The sequence below is a fragment of the Ciona intestinalis genome, chromosome 12 (assembly GCF_000224145.3).
Source record: "Ciona intestinalis chromosome 12, KH, whole genome shotgun sequence".
Taxonomy (NCBI): domain Eukaryota; kingdom Metazoa; phylum Chordata; class Ascidiacea; order Phlebobranchia; family Cionidae; genus Ciona; species Ciona intestinalis.
Window position 1 is genome coordinate 4,751,245 of NC_020177.2, and position 21,092 is coordinate 4,772,336.

At 36.0% G+C, this 21,092-nt stretch overlaps 2 protein-coding genes, 1 long non-coding RNA gene and 1 other non-coding gene across 5 annotated transcripts; 2 read left to right on the forward strand and 2 right to left on the reverse strand.

Moving 5' to 3' along the window:
- Positions 1-131: 131 nt before the first annotated feature.
- Positions 132-5,107, forward strand: LOC100183154 (mitochondrial-processing peptidase subunit beta). The gene is made up of 11 exons (XM_002129430.5): positions 132-292; positions 639-851; positions 1,104-1,233; positions 1,458-1,570; positions 1,870-2,003; positions 2,261-2,411; positions 2,721-2,825; positions 3,182-3,315; positions 3,709-3,774; positions 4,136-4,310; positions 4,805-5,107. Exons 1-11 carry the CDS (start codon positions 224-226, stop codon positions 4,943-4,945), a joined length of 1,431 nt encoding a protein of 476 aa, XP_002129466.1. The 5' UTR covers positions 132-223; the 3' UTR covers positions 4,946-5,107.
- Positions 5,108-5,449: 342 nt separating this feature from the next.
- On the reverse strand, positions 5,450-11,677 carry LOC100185515 (testis-specific gene 13 protein). Of its 2 annotated transcripts, none has more exons than XM_002129304.2 (8): positions 10,918-11,328; positions 10,237-10,436; positions 9,561-9,681; positions 9,018-9,118; positions 7,712-7,831; positions 7,165-7,304; positions 6,526-6,712; positions 5,450-6,083 (listed from the first exon to the last, which is right to left on the reverse strand). In XM_002129304.2, the coding sequence occupies exons 1-8, from the start codon at positions 11,024-11,026 to the stop codon at positions 5,802-5,804; spliced, it is 1,260 nt and encodes a 419-aa protein (XP_002129340.1). In that variant the 5' UTR covers positions 11,027-11,328; the 3' UTR covers positions 5,450-5,801. The 2 variants fall into 2 exon arrangements, with proteins under 2 accessions (XP_002129340.1, XP_018670050.1); XM_018814505.2 differs by lacking the exon at positions 10,918-11,328 and adding an exon at positions 11,447-11,677 and having other exon boundaries at positions 5,460-6,083.
- LOC113474747 lies at positions 10,378-19,444 on the forward strand. The gene is made up of 3 exons (XR_003396432.1): positions 10,378-10,459; positions 11,791-11,922; positions 19,358-19,444. It is a non-coding gene; the product is annotated as an uncharacterized LOC113474747 (long non-coding RNA).
- Positions 14,726-14,784, reverse strand: mir29 (microRNA 29). Its single transcript, NR_034328.1, has one exon. It is a non-coding gene; the product is annotated as a microRNA 29 (primary transcript).
- Positions 19,445-21,092: the final 1,648 nt, after the last annotated feature.

Below are 21,092 nucleotides of genomic sequence, written 5' to 3' on the forward strand. Positions count from 1 at the left end.
GCTTCTACTTTGTGATAAAGAAATAAAAAACGGCATGAGCATAATTCGCGTGAAGCTGAAAAAAAATAATCTAGGAAAAGAAAGACGTCTGTGTTTAATTTACGTTTGGTCCTACCGGTCATCTGTTCTAATGCGCAGTTCATTGCGCAAAGGTGACCGACCAAAAAGTTGAATTAGTTTGGAAAAGTTTTGTTGTGGTTAATTTTACGTTTTGGGACTGGACATGGCTTCTTCTGCAGTTTCCCGGTTAGCCAATGCTCTTAGAAGATGTACAGTACAACAGCCGCGCAGCGTAAGTCACTAAACGTTATCACTGATTTGTATAGATGTCGTAAATTGGTACTAAATAATGATAATACCGTAGAGCTGCAGTTAATTGAATATATACGTAGTAATTCTTATTATGAAAATTGCTACTGTTTGTCGCATTGTAGAGTTACTTTTATACATGTGTATTAGTTTAATATAAACCTCATACTTTATTCTGAGACCATGTTATAGCATGTTAATTGGTATTCTCGCACCGTAAACCAGTGAACATTCAATTCTCAATACGTCCCTTCACTCTTTCTAATGCAAGAATTTCATATATAATAATATATTAAGGCTATTATTTCATAACATTAAAAATGTTCCAGATCCTGTCTCGCCGGATGCAATCCACCCAAGCGTCGGTCCAAGTAAACACTCCTGAAACAAGAGTCACCACGCTTGCTAACGGACTGCGTGTAGCTTCTGAGGATTCTGGTTTGTCCACATGTACAGTTGGTTTGTGGATTGATGCTGGTAGCAGATATGAAACCAATGATAATAATGGAACAGCTCACTTCTTGGAGCACATGGCTTTTAAGGTATGAAATCGTATTTTTGATGTATATATATAATATTTATTTTGAAAAATGTTTAAACACAATGTGCTTTCAGTTTAAATATTTTTAGTTTTATTTTCATAGAATCATGTTTAAATTAAACCAATAATATTTTTTTTCATTGATGTATATCTTTGCCTATCATTAAAAACTGTTTTTATAGTCATTCTAGTGCGTCGATATAAAAAGAGTATTAATATATACAATGTAAGTAATCCACATAATGTTTTGCAGGGCACAGCCAACAGAACTCAGCTCGACCTTGAACTTGAGGTAGAGAACATGGGAGCTCACTTGAATGCTTATACCTCACGGGAACAAACAGTTTATTACGCTAAATCTTTTAGCAAAGACTTGCCACAAGGTGGGGCTAGAGATCTGTTGAGCAGTTGATTTTTGTGTATAGTATTAGTAGTATATTTATATATATTATTAGTTATACTCAATAGTTTTACAAATTTAAAATGTTTAATCTGTTTCAAAGCAATTTTTCTTTTGTATTCTTTTTTTGAGTAATTATGTCATTTAATTAAATCGAAATATATTCAAAACCGTCATTAACATCTTACTTTAACATTTTATCTCCAGCTGTCGAAATATTAGCTGACATCATACAGAACAGCACGTTGGGTGAAGCGGAGATTGAACGAGAACGAGGAGTCATTCTTAGAGAAATGGAGGAAATTGAACAAAACCAACAAGTGAGTCGTCATGTTTAATATTAGCAGCTTGAAAACACATTTGTTTTTTTAGGTCTGTAATTGAGTCTTTAAGTTTAAACAGCAACTGACAAATGTAAAACTATTGCTGGGCAAAAATGTGCACTGTAATAGATGGGTAGTTGGTTCAAGCACTTGGACACTAAAAGAGATCAAACTGCCTGAGTAATTAACTGTAAATGGACGATATATATGACTGAGTACATAAAACATTAAATATGTTAAGTTAACATAGCAAAAACTGGATAAACTTTATTTGCGCAACTTATATTTCCCTCCAGGAAGTTGTGTTTGATTACCTTCACTCCACTGCTTACCAAGGAACCTCCCTTGGTCTCACTATACTTGGACCATCTGAAAATATCAAGAAAATAAACAGACAGGATCTTGTTACTTACATCAAGCAACATTACAAGTAACTTGCATTGGCATGCTTGTATTCAAAGTATTTTACCTTAGTCTTGTATTGATTTTAAAACAAAAGAAAAAGGGCTGATACATTTGGGGGCACGTCTTTGTTTTTATGTATCTTTATAAACGGTACAATTGCCTGCAAAGTTTACTTATTAGTGCAATATAGATAATTCCAAGGTAGGTCTGCTTACGTTGCCACCACAGGTTTGCCCCCGTGATGGGGTGACATGTCATAACCCCCTCATTCCCCCCCCCCAGTCCATCCCGAATGGTCCTCGCAGCAGCTGGAGGTGTCAACCACGATAAACTTGTCAACCTCGCAAAGGAATTCTTTGGCACAACAGTTTCATCGGATAACCAGGATCCATCACCTTTGAAACTTCAACCTTGCACCTTTACTGGCAGTGATGTGAGTGTTTTCATAGGCGTAATGTACATGAAATATGGCCCTTTTGAAATAAGGTTCACTTTGTTACAAGTTCTTAAATTCTTGAATTCCTAGTTGTTACGTATAAATGCTAGAAAGGAGCAAGCATATATGTCCCATGTTTCCCATGATCTATATAAAGTTAATCCCATGATATATATTCTATAGTTTTATTTCATGAGACGATCTAATGCACCAACTCTAGCCTACATAGCTACATACCAGGAGACACCATAAGACCCCATAACTCACCCTATAAACCTCTAACCTCCCCTATGTAAATATTCACAGCTTCGCCACCGCAACGACCACATGCCATACGTCCATGTTGCCATGGCAGTTGAAGGTGTAGGATGGGAACATCCCGATACCATTCCTCTCATGATCGCTAACCAGGTTCGGTTGGTTCTGGTGTTCTGTGCATTGGAATAATTTGTTTGTATGTTAGTGATTTTGTATCTGAGAAAGAAGTATCATTATACTTTTCCTGCTTGTTGTCACAATACAAAGATTTCATTGTCATCTTATACACCAGACTAGACACACATGATGCATTCCTACACCTCCTGCTCACTGTTAAGTTATAACATGGGTGCCTTTTTTGAACCAGACACAAATGGAGTATTCATACACCTCATAAGGTTTAACATTGGTGTCTTACACACCAGATCATTTCACGAATTTTCTTTTTTGTTAAAATAAAAACTTGAAAAGTTATGCTAAGAATTATTAAGCGTTATGACATCACACAGATAATTGGAACATGGGACAGATCCTCAGCCAATGGGGCGCATTTCCCCAACCCGTTGGTGAGAAGAATGGCACGGGAAGGTCTCTGTGTTAGTTTTCAATCATTCAACACATTGTACACCGATACTGGACTATGGTAGGTTCTAGGTTGTATGCTGATGATGTTTTAAAGGGTAGTTACGAAGTATTTTTGCGCAATTCTGGGAGAGAAAGGGGGGAAGGGGGGGTATATTTCTTAAAAGAGCACTGATTTTTACACTATAGGTAGTATTTTTAGTGGAACTGTTCAATATGTTCATGTCATAAATATTATATTAGGAAACCTGTTTTTATAAACCAGATCATCATGCACTAGAAATGGTGTGTTTTTTTATAAATGTTTAAATTTTTTAGTAAACGTTTGTATCTTGTGATCCGGTATTGTTTTGATTGTACCGTAGTGTTTCGCTTGTTTTATAGTTGGTTCACTTTATATATCAAATACAGTTAATTTTTTCATATTAAATCTTTATATTATTCCTATTTACAGGGGAATCTACTTTGTGAGCGACAACGATAATATTTACGATTGTACAATTCGTGTACAAGACGAATGGTATAGCATGCATGGGTCTAAATGTTTTAAATGTGTTATGTCCATCGTAGTATAAGTTCAACTGGGATATAAGAGTAGAGACACCCTATGTTTTGCCATTGCTAATAATTTATATTTCCAAAAAAAATATTTTACCATTTACAGTATGAAAGTAGTTATGGCACACGAATACTCCAAGGATTTGCTATTTTCTAATTTTTTTATATTGCTTTCGAGAATGTAACATACTTTATCCTCACCTGACCAAAAAAAAAACTGGTGTTCATACACCTCGTGCAGACTTACGAGTTACAGTGTATGTTACTTTGTGAGTGGGTATTTTTTGAATTTTTGTTTGTCGTTAACCCTATACTACACACAGGATGAGATTGTGCACAGACCTGACTGAGTTTGAAGTTTCCAGAGCCCAGAACACGTTGCTTACAAACATGGCTCTCATGTTGGATGGAACCACTCCAATTTGTGAGGATATTGGTCGACAGATGCTTTGCTACGGACGCAGAATCCCATGGCCAGAAATGGCTCGCCGAATCTCAGTAAATATACACAGTTTGTTGTTGTTTTTAGCAGAAGTCTCTGGCATGTCAATATTTCCGCATGAATCTCCCAGATGCCCTTTAACTGACATTTAAATCACATTGCATACCAAACCAATGGTCACCATAATTAAACCAATAGAATGGCATTTTGCGACAGGCGTGTGTTTCTTTGGTTATTGGATGGGATTTATAAAAGGCAGGCTGTTTGGGGGCTTATACCTCCACCCAACTGTAACATAACAACTTATTATTTCTTCATCTCTAGCATTTTGGTTTTATGCTAACACCAAGTGATTGTAAACCTAATGTGCAACACTGGTCCCCTCGTGTATGGAATTATGACAATAGATTATTATTTTAAAAATACTGTAACCGAATAAGTGTGTTAAATCATACTAAACCGTTTGAATCCATATTCATCGGCTGTGATGGATACTAAGCGTATTCTCATACTACACCATGGTTTTTTATAAGTTTTTAATATTTTCCAGCACGTTAACATCAGTGATGTGAAGAAAGTGATGAAACAGTATGTGTGGGATTCGTGTCCTGCTGTTGCATCTATTGGACCAACAGAAGCCCTCCCAGATTACGCCAACATTCGTGCTAAGATGTACAAAGTGTTCCACTAAATATTTGTTATTTATATGCGTTATCTGTTTCAGTAAAAACTTTACCAACAATAAATTTGGAAATACTCGTGGCAACACGATCTGTTCAAATAAATAAATTCTTGGTGCCCGTTTTAGGTTAATTTCATTAAAAAGTTCAAATAAAAGATCGCTTTGAAACTGCTTGTTCTTTGAGTAACTTGAAAAGTTTGTTGTTTACTTTCATTCAAAGTAAATTTGGTAGTTCACAAATACAGTTGATACGTTTTTGAAGTTCGAAATACTAAAACTTCCATTGCCTTTACAGATTTTATGCACATTATGGTAAAAACTTCGGTTATTTCTTGATCCAAATGCTGCATGCTTATCTGTACAGCTTGGTTTAATTAGTTTCCTGCATTGAAAATGACCGTAGTTGAAGTCTGTATAACCTCTAAGATGCTGTTGTGTTACCTGATGGAAATCTTGTTGGTTCTAAATCATTGCCACTGATTCCCACGATAGAGAATAAAAAATAACTTAAAGCAGGTTTGTATTTAGTTTATAAATGATAGTATTAAAGTTTATTTTAGCACACATGTAGTTTTTTTGTTACTTACAGCATTAATTTGCTTGTTAGTTTACAGTTTAAAAAATGTAGATAAAAGAGTATATTTTAAGTTTAATTCACAACAGTTAAAGTAACTATATAGCGGTTGTTATATTAAAAAGCAGTTAAAACAAAGTAGCGCTACAAGGCAGTCATTCTTAGCACTGATTTCATAATTTAGTCCTGAAAATTGGCAGAAGGTAAGTTTCCACTCTGTGTAATTTAAACGCAATCTCAGTGGTATTTGCACATGATGGTAAATGGTAGTGTGTTTATTATCATTCGGTTTCAGGCAGTGCTTGGAGCTGGAGTCTTCCATCTTGAAGCTTGGCCGTACCCAAATTCACCAAAGCCTAAAATCCGTTTAGTTGGTGCGTACTCCATCAATGCTCCCACTGTAAGAGGCTGCCATTTTGGATCCTGTTTTGCTGTTGAAGGCTTTCTTGAAAATAGTCGTCTTTGTCCAATCTGAGGTCGAAACCCTGACAAGTCATGAACTGGAGCACTGATAGTGATCCGTGATGTCATTGATGGGGGGAGTAAACTTTTATAGCCAGGGATGTCCGTCACCTGCCACACAAAAGTTGCAACTTTTAAATTGGGAGGTAATAATCACCCACAAAGTAGCATACATGGTAACTCATAAGCTGGCGTGAGGTGTATGAACACCTGTGTTATAATGACTGTCGTATTCCGGCCACAATAAAGTTAGTTACATTCATTATAACATAATATAACTTACAAACTCATGCTACATATTCTTATTTTGTATATTTCAACATTATGGTGAAATTAAAACTTTGTTAGTAAAGTTGGCGCTGCTTTGTACTCATCCTCTAGATGGTGACAAAGAGCCAATTGTTGCCAATTTTTTTAAATTCCTTAATTTTAATGAAAAGCTCTATAGCTTGTTTTAACGTTGTTTTTTTTGCTGCTGATTCAATTCTCTTTGTTGGTTTAATATTATAGTACTTCGCTGTTGTATCCGAAGAGTAAAACTATATTTACCCACCATTTTCAAATCATCGAGTTTTGCGTATTTTCCATAAAATGTTCCTCTTGTTCTGCAGGCATCCTCTGACAGGAAATGGATGTTGGAAAATCTTTTCCGAACGTCCTCGCGCTCCTCTTCTTCCAGAATTCGATCTCTTTCACTCGTCTCCGATTTTTCGTCAATCGCAAATTTTTCGCTGAAATATCTGAAAAACCATTTGGGTAAGAAATTTTTATTAATTTTACATTTACATTGATTGCACTTTTTGAGATTTATTCATGTTTTGTAGTATTTTTTGTAAAACTTTTATGTTAATCCTACATGTTTATTATTAAGTTTGAATACCATAATTATCGAAATGCAAGGTTATGACAACTGAATGATGATATGGGGAGTAATTTTGTAATTTATGTCTGTGGGATGAAGTACAGGGTGCTTGGAAAGTAACTGTGCAGTGTTCTAGTATTTTTTCCATATTTACTGATGAGGTGTTTAGAAACAAAATAAGAAAGATCCAAGCCTATTGATGTTAACATATTCACTTTCAACATCATTTATAATTATTATTTATATTAGCCTCCTTGGTTCTATGCTGAAACATGCCTATTAATGAATATGTAAGTGTTAAATGACTTTCTAACCACCCTGCTTATTCACCTGTGTAAGGTTTGCGTTCCTTCTCTATCATTATAATCGGGCACAGGGTTGTTACTGAGAAGCAAAGTTGTTTTGTTTTTGTTGTTCTCCGATGCTCTAAACATCACATTTGTGTGGTGTCTTGCTTTTCTTACTCTTTCCTGCGTTTAAATAGATTAATTATTACAGTGTGTTGTATGGGACTTGTTTTTTTCTGGTAAAACTATTTGCCTACTTCCCCAACACTGATTTGAAACAAATTGATATATTACATTCTATTTTTTCATAAACTGTATAAAGTAATGTCAAATGACAGACATAACATTAAAATAAAGGTATTATTTTAATATGGGAGGGAAAGAAAATGTATATATATATTTTGCATTATGTGGGGTGGCAGAAATAACAGAATATTTAGAAAATTCATTTTTTAAATTAACAAAATGGTGTAAAAGCCAGACACTTAAGTAAGTTAGCTGGAATATCTAAGATGATAAAAAAAAACAAATTATATAAAACAATATGACTTTTTGATTTATAAATGATGTGAAAGCAACCAGATACTAACTCTGTATCGTTTGTCCATCAGTTTGTCGAGTTCTGGCACGTCTACATGGTGTGTGAAGCTACGATGTACAATGGAACGATTCTGGTTGAGGCTGTCTCTTAGAAATGCTCCATATGATACCTAAGGTAAATGGAAGTTTGATAATATTATTATATGAGACAAAACACTTAAGTGAAATTTAGTTTCTTAAGTTGGGTCACTAAAGTTTCTCTATTAATTTCTGCTTAATATTTGTGTCGTCTACAAAAGGTTTAAGACATTCTACCTAAAAGATTTTCGCTTTTGTGTAATATAGTCTGCATTGCTGCATTTAGCAATGCAAAAGCATAAGCATTAGGTTTACATCATGCTTTGCATTTCTTTGAAATGTTTTGATTAATGTTCTCACAAAGAAAGCAAAATCTTTTTGTTGAGAACAAGATAATTAATTGGCAACATTTTGATGCGCAAGCGTTCAGTAGACATTATTTAACTAATCGTGATATGGTTAAAATGAAAACATATTTTCGGCTTTTGGTATCTTAGCAGTCGCATGTTTTGTGACATCACAGTAACATTGTGACTGCTCTTTCCTGTTTATCGAGCAATCGTGTGTGGTCGGCATGACACAGCATAGACATCATATTTTCGTGTCATCTACTGTTATTGAGCGAGTAATTTGTTTTGGATATTACACACAACTTTGTGTCATCGCGGGCTTGTCACCTCACAATTTGTTTTGATAACCCACAAGCTTTGTTTGTTACGGTTTACTGTCGTGTTATTTTGACAGCTTGACTAAACATATCATGTTACACAAATAGAAACAAGACAAATTATATACCTTCCGGGATTTTAAATAGAAAACCAAATCAATCATCTCTATTTAATAAACTCAGTAGTTCATTCAAGTTTAACCATCTTTTATGTTTTACAGAAGTATTTGTCAGATTTTATTAAAAAAAAATTACCTTAAATTTCTCATTCTGATCCATTTTCTTTTGAGGAAGTTATTTAAATTTGGGATTTGATTAAAATAATTAACTCAATTGATTCCATTGTTTTGTAATAATGACATGGAATGGGTGATTTCATAATTTATATGCAGGTGTATTGCATAAAAATGGTATTTTTAAACCTGATTTTATAATTTTTTGTTAAAGAAAGTATAACTCTTGTTGTATAGCTATTGCTATACAAATAGAAATCATATTTTTTTAAGTTATAAATTTAGGTTGTTTTCTTTAAGCAAGCCAGTGCTTCCCAACTTTTTTAAAGCTTATGCAAATTGGTTGGAACACTGAAAGAATGTTAAAATAATGTAAACCTTCCATTCTGTTGGAATCCTGTTGTCCATTGATTGTAGTTTACGATCAGATTCTTTCTTTAATATTTTCCACAAAGCATCAGCACCAACACCCGTGTCAACTGGGAATGTATTAACAAATAATCATAAAACACTAGTATGAATATTTATTAATAGACTTTGTGGAAGAGCGTTATGTTTTTGTCAAAAATAGGAATAATTTAATGTTAGAGGTATAGTGGGGTAATGCAAGAGCTCAGACATTTGACATTAACAGTTTGTTGAACAACTTTGTTAAGTCTAATGAATATGTGTCTGCTTGTGCCTAATGTGTGTCTGCTTGTGTCTAATGAATATGCAGACACACATTTTAAAATGGATTTAAATAATTCTCCAGCAGTATAAAATGGCATAAAATTTAAAAACAAGGCATGGAACTTAAAAAATATTCAGTCCAGCAAATAGAATCTTTGTTCAGGTCCAGTGGATTACCTGAATACATAGACATTTTAATATGGACGTTGTTTCAATGACTTAACTGTCATTAGTAGTTATTTATTTAACCTGCTGGCAAACGTTTCCGATGTTTCATTTCTGATATTTCTTCGTTATTTTTCGCAGGTTCTTCCATCTTTGGATTAAGAATCGATTCAGCTTTATCGGCACCAAGCAATTCATATAAAACCTGTGAGTGTTTATTGTTTAATTGTGACTCATGTCTACCTTGGGGCCCCAAAAACTGTGTTCTTAACACTTGAGTGTTTATTGTTTAACATTATGGGTCCCAACCTCTAACTTAGGGTTCCCAATCCTTTGAGGTCACATCATATTGGTTCCTGTGGAGCCAGTTTAAACACCCCAATTTTATAAAATAACTTTACACAACACATAAACCAACATAACTTTTTGGGGGGGGGGGTCGTAATTTAAAGGAAAAATCATAAACTGTAACAAAGTCCCAAAACACATGAACTTATATTAATAAAAAACTTTGCTTGCTATATTCTTGCACCCCAAGTTTCAAAACCCTCAAAAATTTATAGCGACCTTTACTAACACCCCATAAACCTGGGAATGCTAAGTAACCATGACTGAAAAAAAATGAATCTCCCAAAACCACCTAATACAATTTTTGTACCCTATTAATTAAAATTCAAAACTCTAAACTCTTACTCTCCTTTAATATTGAGACCCCTGTGTAAAAAAACCTTAAAAATTAAAAAATAACTAAAACCCTCACTTGGTGGTGCTGGGGAACAAACTCTTCTTCTTCCTCGACTCCCAACATCTCTGGGAACGAAACATCTGATCCTCGCTCATCCGTGTCTTCGTGAATCATCGGCTCCGATAATCGCCGTACCGCGACATGCTTCACTTGGGCGGTTGGCGTGGTAACGACGAGCATCGACTGACGACGGGATTTTAAGGACGACTTCATTCCTGTGGGTGGGATTAATGTAAAGGTTAATTGAAGTCACTTTAATTACATTTAAAGCTTATAAAATATTTAAACCGAAAAAGCGATCATGTTCAATTGAGAAAACACCTCCAAACTATATTTAAAGCTCGTAAAACTATTAAAACAAAACCCACTGTGAAACAAACTAGATATTTATTTTCTCCACAAATCTAAGAATGTTATTTTTTCTGCAATTTCAAAATTGGTTGGCATATTAATTGAAAGACATCACACAGTATGTGACAGTAAGTCGTATAATGAACTAATCGTCGTTATAATGAAATGAGACCATAATGCCAAATAAAACCTTAAAAAAACAAGACCCTAGCATAACGAGACCAAAATAATATAACGACACTCTAAAGTGAATGACTCCTTGCTTAAAACTTTAACACACACAGACACAACCTACAACTTATATTATTTATATGATATCAGTGATTTTATAATATCTCTATGAACCTTTTCCAGTATTTGGACTTGGTGAAAACAATTTGTCGCCCTCTACTGGTGAAATCTTAATTACGACTTTTGTTGGAGATTTTAATGGACTTGGCGTTTCGCTATTCATTGTTTATATGATTTCTATTTCTTAATTAAGCTTTTTAAACAAATTATCAAACTTATATTTTCTTATCTAATCTTAGATATATTCCTAATGCTATTTTTGCTTTTAAATTAATTCTTTTTCATTTTAAAAGCCTGAATGTTGTAATTTCCTAGCTCATACAAGCTGTATAATTGCTTTTAAGTTCAACTCTAACTCAAACATTTTTCAAATCAAATAAATAAAACTGCGCTTTTCCGGTAAAAAGTTATTCTTTAAGCTTAGGTGTCCTATCTTTGAGACCAGGGTAAAAACTAAAATCACATTGACTTAAAGTCGCGCTGTCTCCCTTTATGTCAAAGAACATAATTTGTGGCAATAACTCAGTTCTTTGTCCACAGTGTCTCAGTTTACACAAGCACACAAACAAACAAATATCCTTACCGTGCATTTAGTTGGGTCTTGTCTTGTAAGTTTCGGGTCGTTTAACGACAATAGACGGCCAGCAATGGATTCCAATCTTCCTCGTAAGTCAATCCAGCGGAATAGTTTCCACAAAACAACGTAAACGGCAGCGTCGTAACCCGATCGACGCTCCATAAACCCTCGCGGCGTCAAAATAGGCGGCGCTGTGACATCATAAACACACATTGCGATCGTTTCGAGATCTATCAAGATCAACGAGACTTTAAAAGCAACGAGAATTACTGTGTGTTGATAGGCTATCCTCGATTTTGAAAAACATTGTTATGAATTTTAGAAAATATATAATAAATCTCTTTGTTTAGGAGCTTAACGTCGCCGATAAAGGTGGCCGCGAATTTTGACGTCGTTCGATCGGCGACTAATAGCGGTGGGTCCTTGGCAACCAAACACACAGAAGCGAATGTATGTGCGCGTTGCTGTGCGTGTGTGGTCGGGTGAGTCGGATTATTTGATGTTTTATTACTTTTGGTTCGGGCGCAAGCTTCTGTTCTTGTTTAAAAAAAACATTGATATTTTAAAAAGTTTGCTAATTACAATTAGAAATATTATGGTCACTTATAAGTGGGCATAAGCCGCATAGTGTGTATAAAACAGAACACCGGTGTTATAACAGCTGTTGTTGCACCGCCATGCGAGGATAAAGTAAGTTTCATTCATCCATATTTAAAGACCATTTGTCCCAGTGTTGCCTCGTGTTTTTCTAATAGTTCGCGGTCACCACTGGGTGTGCGATTCATCGAAAAAATCGCTTTTTCTAAACATTATCACGTGGCAGTAGCCTTTATTACGTCACAGTGGCGCGTTTAGGCGGGGGTCATCCGACCTTTAAACTTCCATCAAATAATTTCTTTTGTTACGACACAATACCAAATGTAATCGATTCTTATGTAACAAACAACTTATCTGTATCCGATTCAAGTTAATTTATATCACGAGACTCGCGTGTTTCTCACTTTTTCGGTTTGTATTTTCTTTCCAGATGCGATATTTGGTTTAACTTTTTGTTAATGAGTTGTCAGATGTGAAATATTTTAGATGTCTATCCTTTACACTAGGTTTACCCATCATACTGGCTTCATTTATAATTATATAATTATGGGAATTGGTGTATTTTTCCACTTCGAGGATTTCCGGATACATTTTTTAGAATCAACATAAACGGGAGGATAATGTGTTGCATTCATACAACTTTGTTATTGCATTGATTTGAAAATTTGAAAATGTTTTGCTTTTCCAGAGTATTTTAACTGAAGTCTATAAAAAAAGAAATTTAAATAATTGTTTATTCATCCAGTTTGATTATTGCGTCACAAATGATAATGCATTTCTATTTTAGATCAGCTTCGTGAAGTTACACTGTTACGTCATAGTGTCGTTACTTTTCTATTGTTTGTTCCATCATAGGCTCGAAACGAACTAAAGTTGTTTTTGTCAAGAATTTTTTATCAGAAAATTCTACATTGTGTTTACGTGGCAAAATTGTAAGAAAACGCCCGACGGTCGCACGTATTATGACGTCATTTCCTACTCTTTACTGAAACAAAACGACTGCGAAACAACTTCGTTAAATTATTTTAACTGTTTTGGTATAATTCCCGCTCTTTTAAATCAACGTCTTTGTATTCCATGTTGCGTTTTAATATGTAAGCCTTGTATGATATGTTACATTTACATAGAAAAATTAAACGAATCAAAAGGAGCATATAGGACAGTAATTAATTATATAATTAAGCAAGAACCACTTCCAAGTAAAATGAACATATTACGGTTCGGGACGTTTCATTGCATAACTTATGCTAGAGTGGGGCAATATGAGACACCTTTAGCACATAATATTACAATATCCTGAACGTGTTTCAAACAATTAGCAATGATCTATGTCAGTCGTGAAGATAAGATTTTATAATTGTTTGAATGTTCTTTGTTTACTACCAAATGCGACGAGAAAATAGAACGAAATAGTGTCCCATCTTTTCCCATCTCAGTATAAATGTGTCTTATCCGAGCATATCTGTTTAGAATGTAACACCCGCTTACAATTTAGTTATGTTGGAATATGTTAACTTTTTCCATATGTATATAAACATATTTATAAAACTCTATTCAAATCGGCTGAATTGCTTCTTCTATTTAAATGGTTCGGGTTGCATTATATATAGGATTCGTATAGGCTAAGCAACCATGTTAAGCGCAACATTGTTATGCTGATGTTGTATATACATTACAGTTACAGGAAGACAATGTTATTGTTAACCTTAGGTGGTGTTTGTTTATATAACAGTGATTCACACCAGTGTAATGCATACCTTTGTGTAAAGAGATTGTGTAATCATAAAGCTTGTGAAAGTTGCGTTTCAATACCTATATGCCACACCCATTTTATCATCACTCTTTCAAATTCAAGTATCTTTTAACCCAAAAGTATTTGTAATACTGAACGTATTTTACAAACGGCTGTTGCCAGTTATCGGCGAAATATGTATATTTTGTTACACTGTTAGTTGGACTTGATTTTTGTTCGCTCCGTATTTAGTATAACTTGGTAAAAACACCAAGTAAAACATCGGCAGCATTTATTTTGATTTATTTTACCATATTTAAGTTTAATATATTTAGAATGATTTAAATGTTAATATATTTGGGGATAAAGTATAGCTATATACAGTTATATCTCTTTGTTCGGAATTTTATAAACGAACTTTATAATTTCGTTGGTATTTTTATTGTGAGATATTCAAAAGCAAATTGCGAACTTGTTATTCTGTTTATAAGATTTCTATTTTGTAAGGATGAAATCCTTTGACGCGTTTCGTCATTTGACTTGGAACTTAACCCGGAGTTGGTCTTAACCAACCAATCAATATACAGCTACGTTAATATAAAATCATCCCAACACCTCACATTACAAAAGTCAATAAGTGTTCCTACCAAACCCGGACTCGAACCTTCGACCCTCTAGCCTTCAAACCATGGTGTGTGTTTGAGCTTTTCTTCTTGTAAATGCACTTCACATATGTTCAGGATTTCTGTAAAACTTGAATGATATCCTTAATGGTCACACCCATCTTTAGTAACGAAGAAGTTTGCTGTAATATCATATATCACCAAGTGTTTTTTTAGAAACTTTCTCCGCAGCGTAAAAAATTATACAAAGAACAAGTACATACGTTACTGCCTATTAATTACAATGATACTTTATATATATATTGAGCCAGTTGAAAGTTCCCGGTTAAAATTACCATTTTCTAATGGTGCTAGATGTTCATATACAAACTCCTGCACCAAAAGGAGACGGTTACCCTGCCGGGAGAGGCTTGACACGAAACACTTATCTTAAATAGTCAGCAATACAATATTGTTAAGCTTACTCACCGCCTTGGTCTTCCTTTGTTGCCAGATTTGATGATGCTTCCTCTGTAAGTTAGTTGCTTACATACATGGTATACGAAGAAACTACCAGGCACCGTACATTAGGCAAGTGTCTTGTCATCTGGTCCTTGTGTTACTGATGATCCCACACTTTCCTCCGCTTTATTAAAACAAAAACAAAAGGACTAAGAAGAGAGAGAGAAAGGAGAAAAAAGAAACGAAGAAGAGACGAACCGGAAGTTACAGCTCTTCTGTCTCCTGCTACGTATAATGCGTCATTTCCCCCTGCTGCTCTGAAAACTTGAGTCAGTTAAAAAACGCCCAAATTAGGCCCCTATAGGACACACCCTGATCCGGATAACCTGCAGCGATTTGATGCTCCTGTCGCTTGCTTAAATCGCAACAAAACCATTTCCGAATCCTTCACAAACCATACGCCGCCTGCATTATCAGGCTACCCGTTATATGATGGCCAATGGATTAGGATACTCTGTTATCTTCCGAGGTTTCCTGTTATCTTATCACTATAAATATCTTCCCCATTAATCCGTCCTCCAGCAGTATAAACAAGCGCCCATATTGCCAACCCCACACAATAATCATAATATTACAACGCGAATAATAACCAAGCACCAAACTCTATATTATTGAAGACGAGTTAAGGCTTTCTCTTAAGATCTAGCCATCACAGCAAGAGCTGAAAATATTCACCATTTATTTCATTCAAGAACTTCGTTAGTTTAATATCGTACCAGCACTTGTATTACTGAGCATATATACGTTTACACGAAAGCCTGTTAAAATGCTAATAAATATATTGGCATAATCGGCCAACTCTATAAGAATCTCAGTTTCCTGGCCTGCTTTGTCGGACGACCTCGCCCAGCATATAGAAAATCTCAATATGCCGTTTCTTAAACGGTCGAGCATTTGTACCCCATTTTTGCTCCACCAATAATCAAGCATATAGTAAGCATATACAATTCAACTTACCAGTACGTTTCCATGCAGTCTTCGTGCCGCGGAGGTATGTCGACTGTTTAATTCTGGAGCTGGGGTGGTCCGATGCGTTTTAAAAGGTTTGATCTGCGTAGAAACGTGAGTCACAGCGCCGGAAACATCATATCCGTTTTAGTGAATCAAAACAAGTTTGTGACAGAACTGCCTCCGAGAAAGAAAGACTACAACGAATCATAAATCATCTTCTGTGGATAAGCACGAAGCGGTTAACTGTCCTATCATGTTACAACTAAAGTGCAATTGCAGTCGTATGGCCATTGCGTTCGTATACAACACAAATTTCAAGCCAGAGATAAATTGCTCTTTACTTTGCACATACACAATACAACCGAAACAGGTATCTACCAGGTAGAAGTTTCAATAACAGCACGTAGTGTTATAACTGCTTAATATTCAAGGAAGGATGCGATGACGACATTCCTTTGATAATAAGCAAACGTTGGTTACGTTATGAGCCTCACAACACATGCAGTAATAGGATATGATCATCGGGGCTTTCCTAGCGCATCGTGAGCTCGTATTAAACAATGCACCTCTTACACCCACGCCACCAAGCATTGCTATACTGAAGGTACAAAATTGTACAGCAGGCGCATGCCACAAACGGTACAGCGGGCAAAACCCATACATTCTGTATCAAACTATACCTGCTACATTCATGGGGTATATCGTGTCTCGTTGGTTCGAGCTTTTATCCGGCTGAAAATTACGGTCATTTTGTCGGTGGAGTTTAGCATTAGGTCCCCCTACCCAGCTGCTGCAGGTTTACACGACCATTGCCAGCAACATTACCTGTTCCGATTCAGTAGATCGTACAGACCTGCCTCAACAGGTATATGCAGGCCGTCACAATTTCAAATGAACATATCAGCGTTTCTTGTTAAGTTGATGATAAACAAAAATCAAGTCGATGCATCGCTGTTCTAAGACTACGCGTTATCCACGTGACGTCACAATACGTCTTTAGATGGAATTAGCAGCAAAACGTAGCGAGTTTTCGAGAACTCATATTTCGTTGGATCGAACGCAGCCTCGGTTGGTATTTGATGACGTGTAACAGGATGTGACATCACGGCTATGTTGTGGCAACATTCGGTCGTGCCATGAAAATGACACGGTCGAAATTTACAAAGTATATATTTGTTTTGGCACGGTAATCGGTGGGCGGTAGGTCGAATGAGAAACTTTTCCGGGTGTCGTGACGTCACTCCGATGTGTTACGTCATATCCGTAAACATAGTGACGAAAATGCAATAGGTTTAATTGGACGAAACAAAGTTTTGATCTTTTCTAGCTCCTAATATGATGCTTCTTTAGCACCGTCTAGCGGGTAGATAAATAGTTCTTACAATTGCAGTGTTGACCGAAAACAAGTGTCTTACAACTCCACCAGACGCAGTTTACCAAACTATTTAATTGCTGTAGCAAGGAAGCTGTCTTGTTACAATATTTCCTCCCGCTTAAAAATTCCCATGTAATATAATACAAGACACACTTTGACATGTTACCAGTTAAAAGCATTAAACCGAGCTGCGAGTCTCATTTTACTGACACCATGTGACTGCTGGTACACATACGATTGGCCCGCCTATTTCAAGTTAACAGCGCCTGCAGATTGATTTTTTTTTCAGTCACATGGGCTTATAAACCATCGACCAAGCACGGTTTAAAAACCCTGTGATTATACAGCGCTCGTTTCGGGAACTTTTATACAGAAATAACAATGTATATGTTTAGCCCTCCCTCTGTACTTTCCACTCCTATTCAGCTACGTCTCGCATCCTGTCCTGTATCTAACGTTCTTCCGCCTTTTCCTTTACCTCCTATAAGTTATGTACTGTAATCTAATCCTTACATTGCAAGTCTGCAGTGCCAAGTAGAGCCCCTTTTCGCTGAGCAAATGCTGATCAGACATTACGCAATGGTAGCTTTATACAGCGGGCAGCACCCTTGTTCGACAAAGCACTTATTTACCAAGAAGCGGGTTTAATCCTTGCCTGCATGCTGCTGTCTGACACACTGTGTAACATGATCCGTTCGCTTGAGTGTCGACTGATTAACGAGAATTATTCTTATACACTGCGGATCATTTCCTTGTGGATGAGGTTACTTCGTGCAATTATGTGTGTTCCAGTCAACAAACTCATTTTTTAATTCCCTAATCGCCGCTAAAGGGTAAAATTGCGCTTTAAGAACGATTATAGGTACTGTTGGAAACGCGTGCGGGGCTTGGTATAAAAAGCTATACAGGCCCGTTTGAACCGTTTCCTGTCGCAATGATCTTTCTATTTCTATGAAGAATCACGGTGACAGTTAGCAAACGTGGCATGGTAATGAAAAAGATCCAGCCAATATAGAATCATCAAATTAATAACTTCAGTAACTATACTTAAAACTTACTTTTATCCCCTTATGCCTTCATATAATAACATAACAGCTGCTGAACTGTATTTGGGCTGTATTGCTTAGCATGTCACGAACATTACACAAACGTTGAAGCTCAATCAAATTCTAATACGACGAATCCATTAGCGCCCAGCATATACCACGCGATCGTGTTCGTTGCGGTTTTTGACCTCGAAACATGAAAATGCGTTGCAATAAACAATAAATCTAACAACAGTTTAAATAATTGTGAGATGTCTGTCACATTAAAGTGTTTAATTCAACCACTTAGTTATGCTAGCGTCTGCGCAGCCTTTTCTATCCGCACACTCGTGGCCCTCTTTCGCATATGAATGGATTGAATTTATTGCAATTGGCGTCATTCCATTTCCCGGCGTAGATCTTTTTCACCTCAGCGCAATCGTCCGTTTTGTATTCTTTGTCCGGAAAGCTGAAAATGGCGGGAAATTTGAATCGTTTTTTCTCAGTGACGCAATAGTATACTGTTACGGATCAGACCTACGTAACATAACACGAATAGAAATGTTTTATTTCACTCTATATATCATACCATAGTTTTTAACTTGCATTCGCTTATTGTGTATACAATAATCATTGAGTTACTGTAGCACTAGATTGCTTTCTAGATCTTACTTGTTTTTAAAGTTGTTCCATTGGCCAATAAAGTAATTTAGATTATACCCGTTTGAAAATCTCCAAATGCTTTCGTTTGTTGTATCGTTCAGACCTGCAATGTTGTTCATATATGGTATTGTCTTGTTTGTATGGTAGCATTCTATTTTATATTGGTTAGATCCTAAAGCGGGGTCACAGGGCGCAGATATTTAGGTCAAGGTTTGGGCCTTTACCCCACTAGTAAAATAAAATTGTGAAGTGTGTATTATGTTTATTAATAAGCGCAATTAATAATAAATCAAGACGGGCATGCGTACATGTAAGCGCGTTAGATTAGCTATATAACTTAAATACATATAAGCTCTTACCACAATAACTGGTTGCGCAATGACAATGCATCCAAGTAGAAAGTTATGCGTGCTATATGTATATATAGTAAAATATATTTTACCTATCCAGAAATCCTGGTCTGATGATGGAACAACCAGTCCCCAAACAAAATCTTGAACCGCTGGCGAATCCACCACTACCAGTCGCCCTTCTTCTCTTACACAAGTTGTCCACGCGGTGTCGTAGCGGAGTGGGGATGGAAAGAGCTTGTAACATTTACAACCAAATGGTCGCCAGCCTGGTTGACACACGGGGGCCGCTTCTGCTCTGGTTTCAACTAAAGGTAAAATATATTTCTATAACTTTATATAAACCCATATACTATAGTGTATAAGACACTCATCATGTCTAGCCAGATCTATTATGTTTGTGTGGCAACTTAACACTAAGTAGGATGTGTAAAAATGGGTGTCTGTGTTATAAAAACATCCGTGTTATAACTCGACTCTATGCATATGGTGTACGAAGACGCAATATTCTTTTTCTCGTCCCATTTGATAGTAAACAAACAACATTCAAAGAGTTATAAAACTTTATCCTCACGACTTCGATAGTCCGTTGTTAATTGTTTAAAACACTAACAGGTCATTTGGATATTATGTGCTAAGGGTGTCCCGTCTCCCCCAGCTACCCCACTTTACGCGTAAAAGTTTACCGTTTTTGGCGACAATAGACTCTGAATAATGTAGAATCTGTTCTGGAGTGAGAGCTTGCTTCCATACAGTAAGGTCACTTATATCTCCGTAGAAGCGGTGGACGTGTCTTTGCCTGGTAGGACTTCTCCAATCTTTTCTACCGACATGATAAGTGTTGTCTTCGTACATCCAATGTCCTGGAAACAAACGGGTTTTCAAATTATCAGCCATACATAAAAAAATCCCCCTGAAATAATCACCCACAAAGTAATACGCATGGTAACTCGTGAACTGGCACGAGGTGTTAACCCGTGTAATAACGACTGTCGTTTTCCGGTCACGCGAGGATAAAGTAAGTTTCATTTCGAAAAGCGCTGCGATGTTTTTCCATTATATAATACACTGCGCTATATCGTCTCGATGTATATCGCCTTTTAAGAGAAATTCTGCTAATTTAAAACAACACCCGATGGAAACAAGTACAATTTATAAGAAGATTATCCCAGCATAGCCAACACCATCGTAGCCATTTTCAATTTAAATTAATACCTTGTGTTCGTGGCCGGACTTTGAAGCCAGAGCTTCCGGTACCTACTTCTATAGTTAGCCTAGATAACAAAGTTATTAAATTATTTTAACTTGGTTTAAAGTTTTTCGCAACTATACAGACGGAGATCTTTTCAAAACCGGTTATTTTAGTTTAGGTTCCGGTTAAAATTTAGCTCCGATTGCGTTTGATTAAACTTTTCAAAGAGTCACACTTCGTTTCGTAATTTCCGCTTGTACACCTGTTGCAATTATCATGAGCTACCAATTGCGTATTGCTCTTAAAATTCCGCAATTAATTTCGTCTTAACTTTTACCACCCTTTAATTATTGCGGCTTGTTTTACAGCTAACCGGTATTAAAAGGCGACAATTAAAATTTCTGTAAATGGCGAAATATTTAGGCGTTCAAAAAATCTGTTTGCGGCGAAAATTCCTACTTTGTTTTAAAATCATTTAAATATTTTAAATGCCGCCCACTCCTTTAAATATTCGAAGTATAAAAAACGCCTAGAGCGACAAAATATTGACCTGCACCTTTCGAGGGATAATATTTGACCGATGGTATTTTTTGCTTTGGTCAAAACAAAGTAAGGTTATCTGCTGTTAGGAAGCAATACCCAG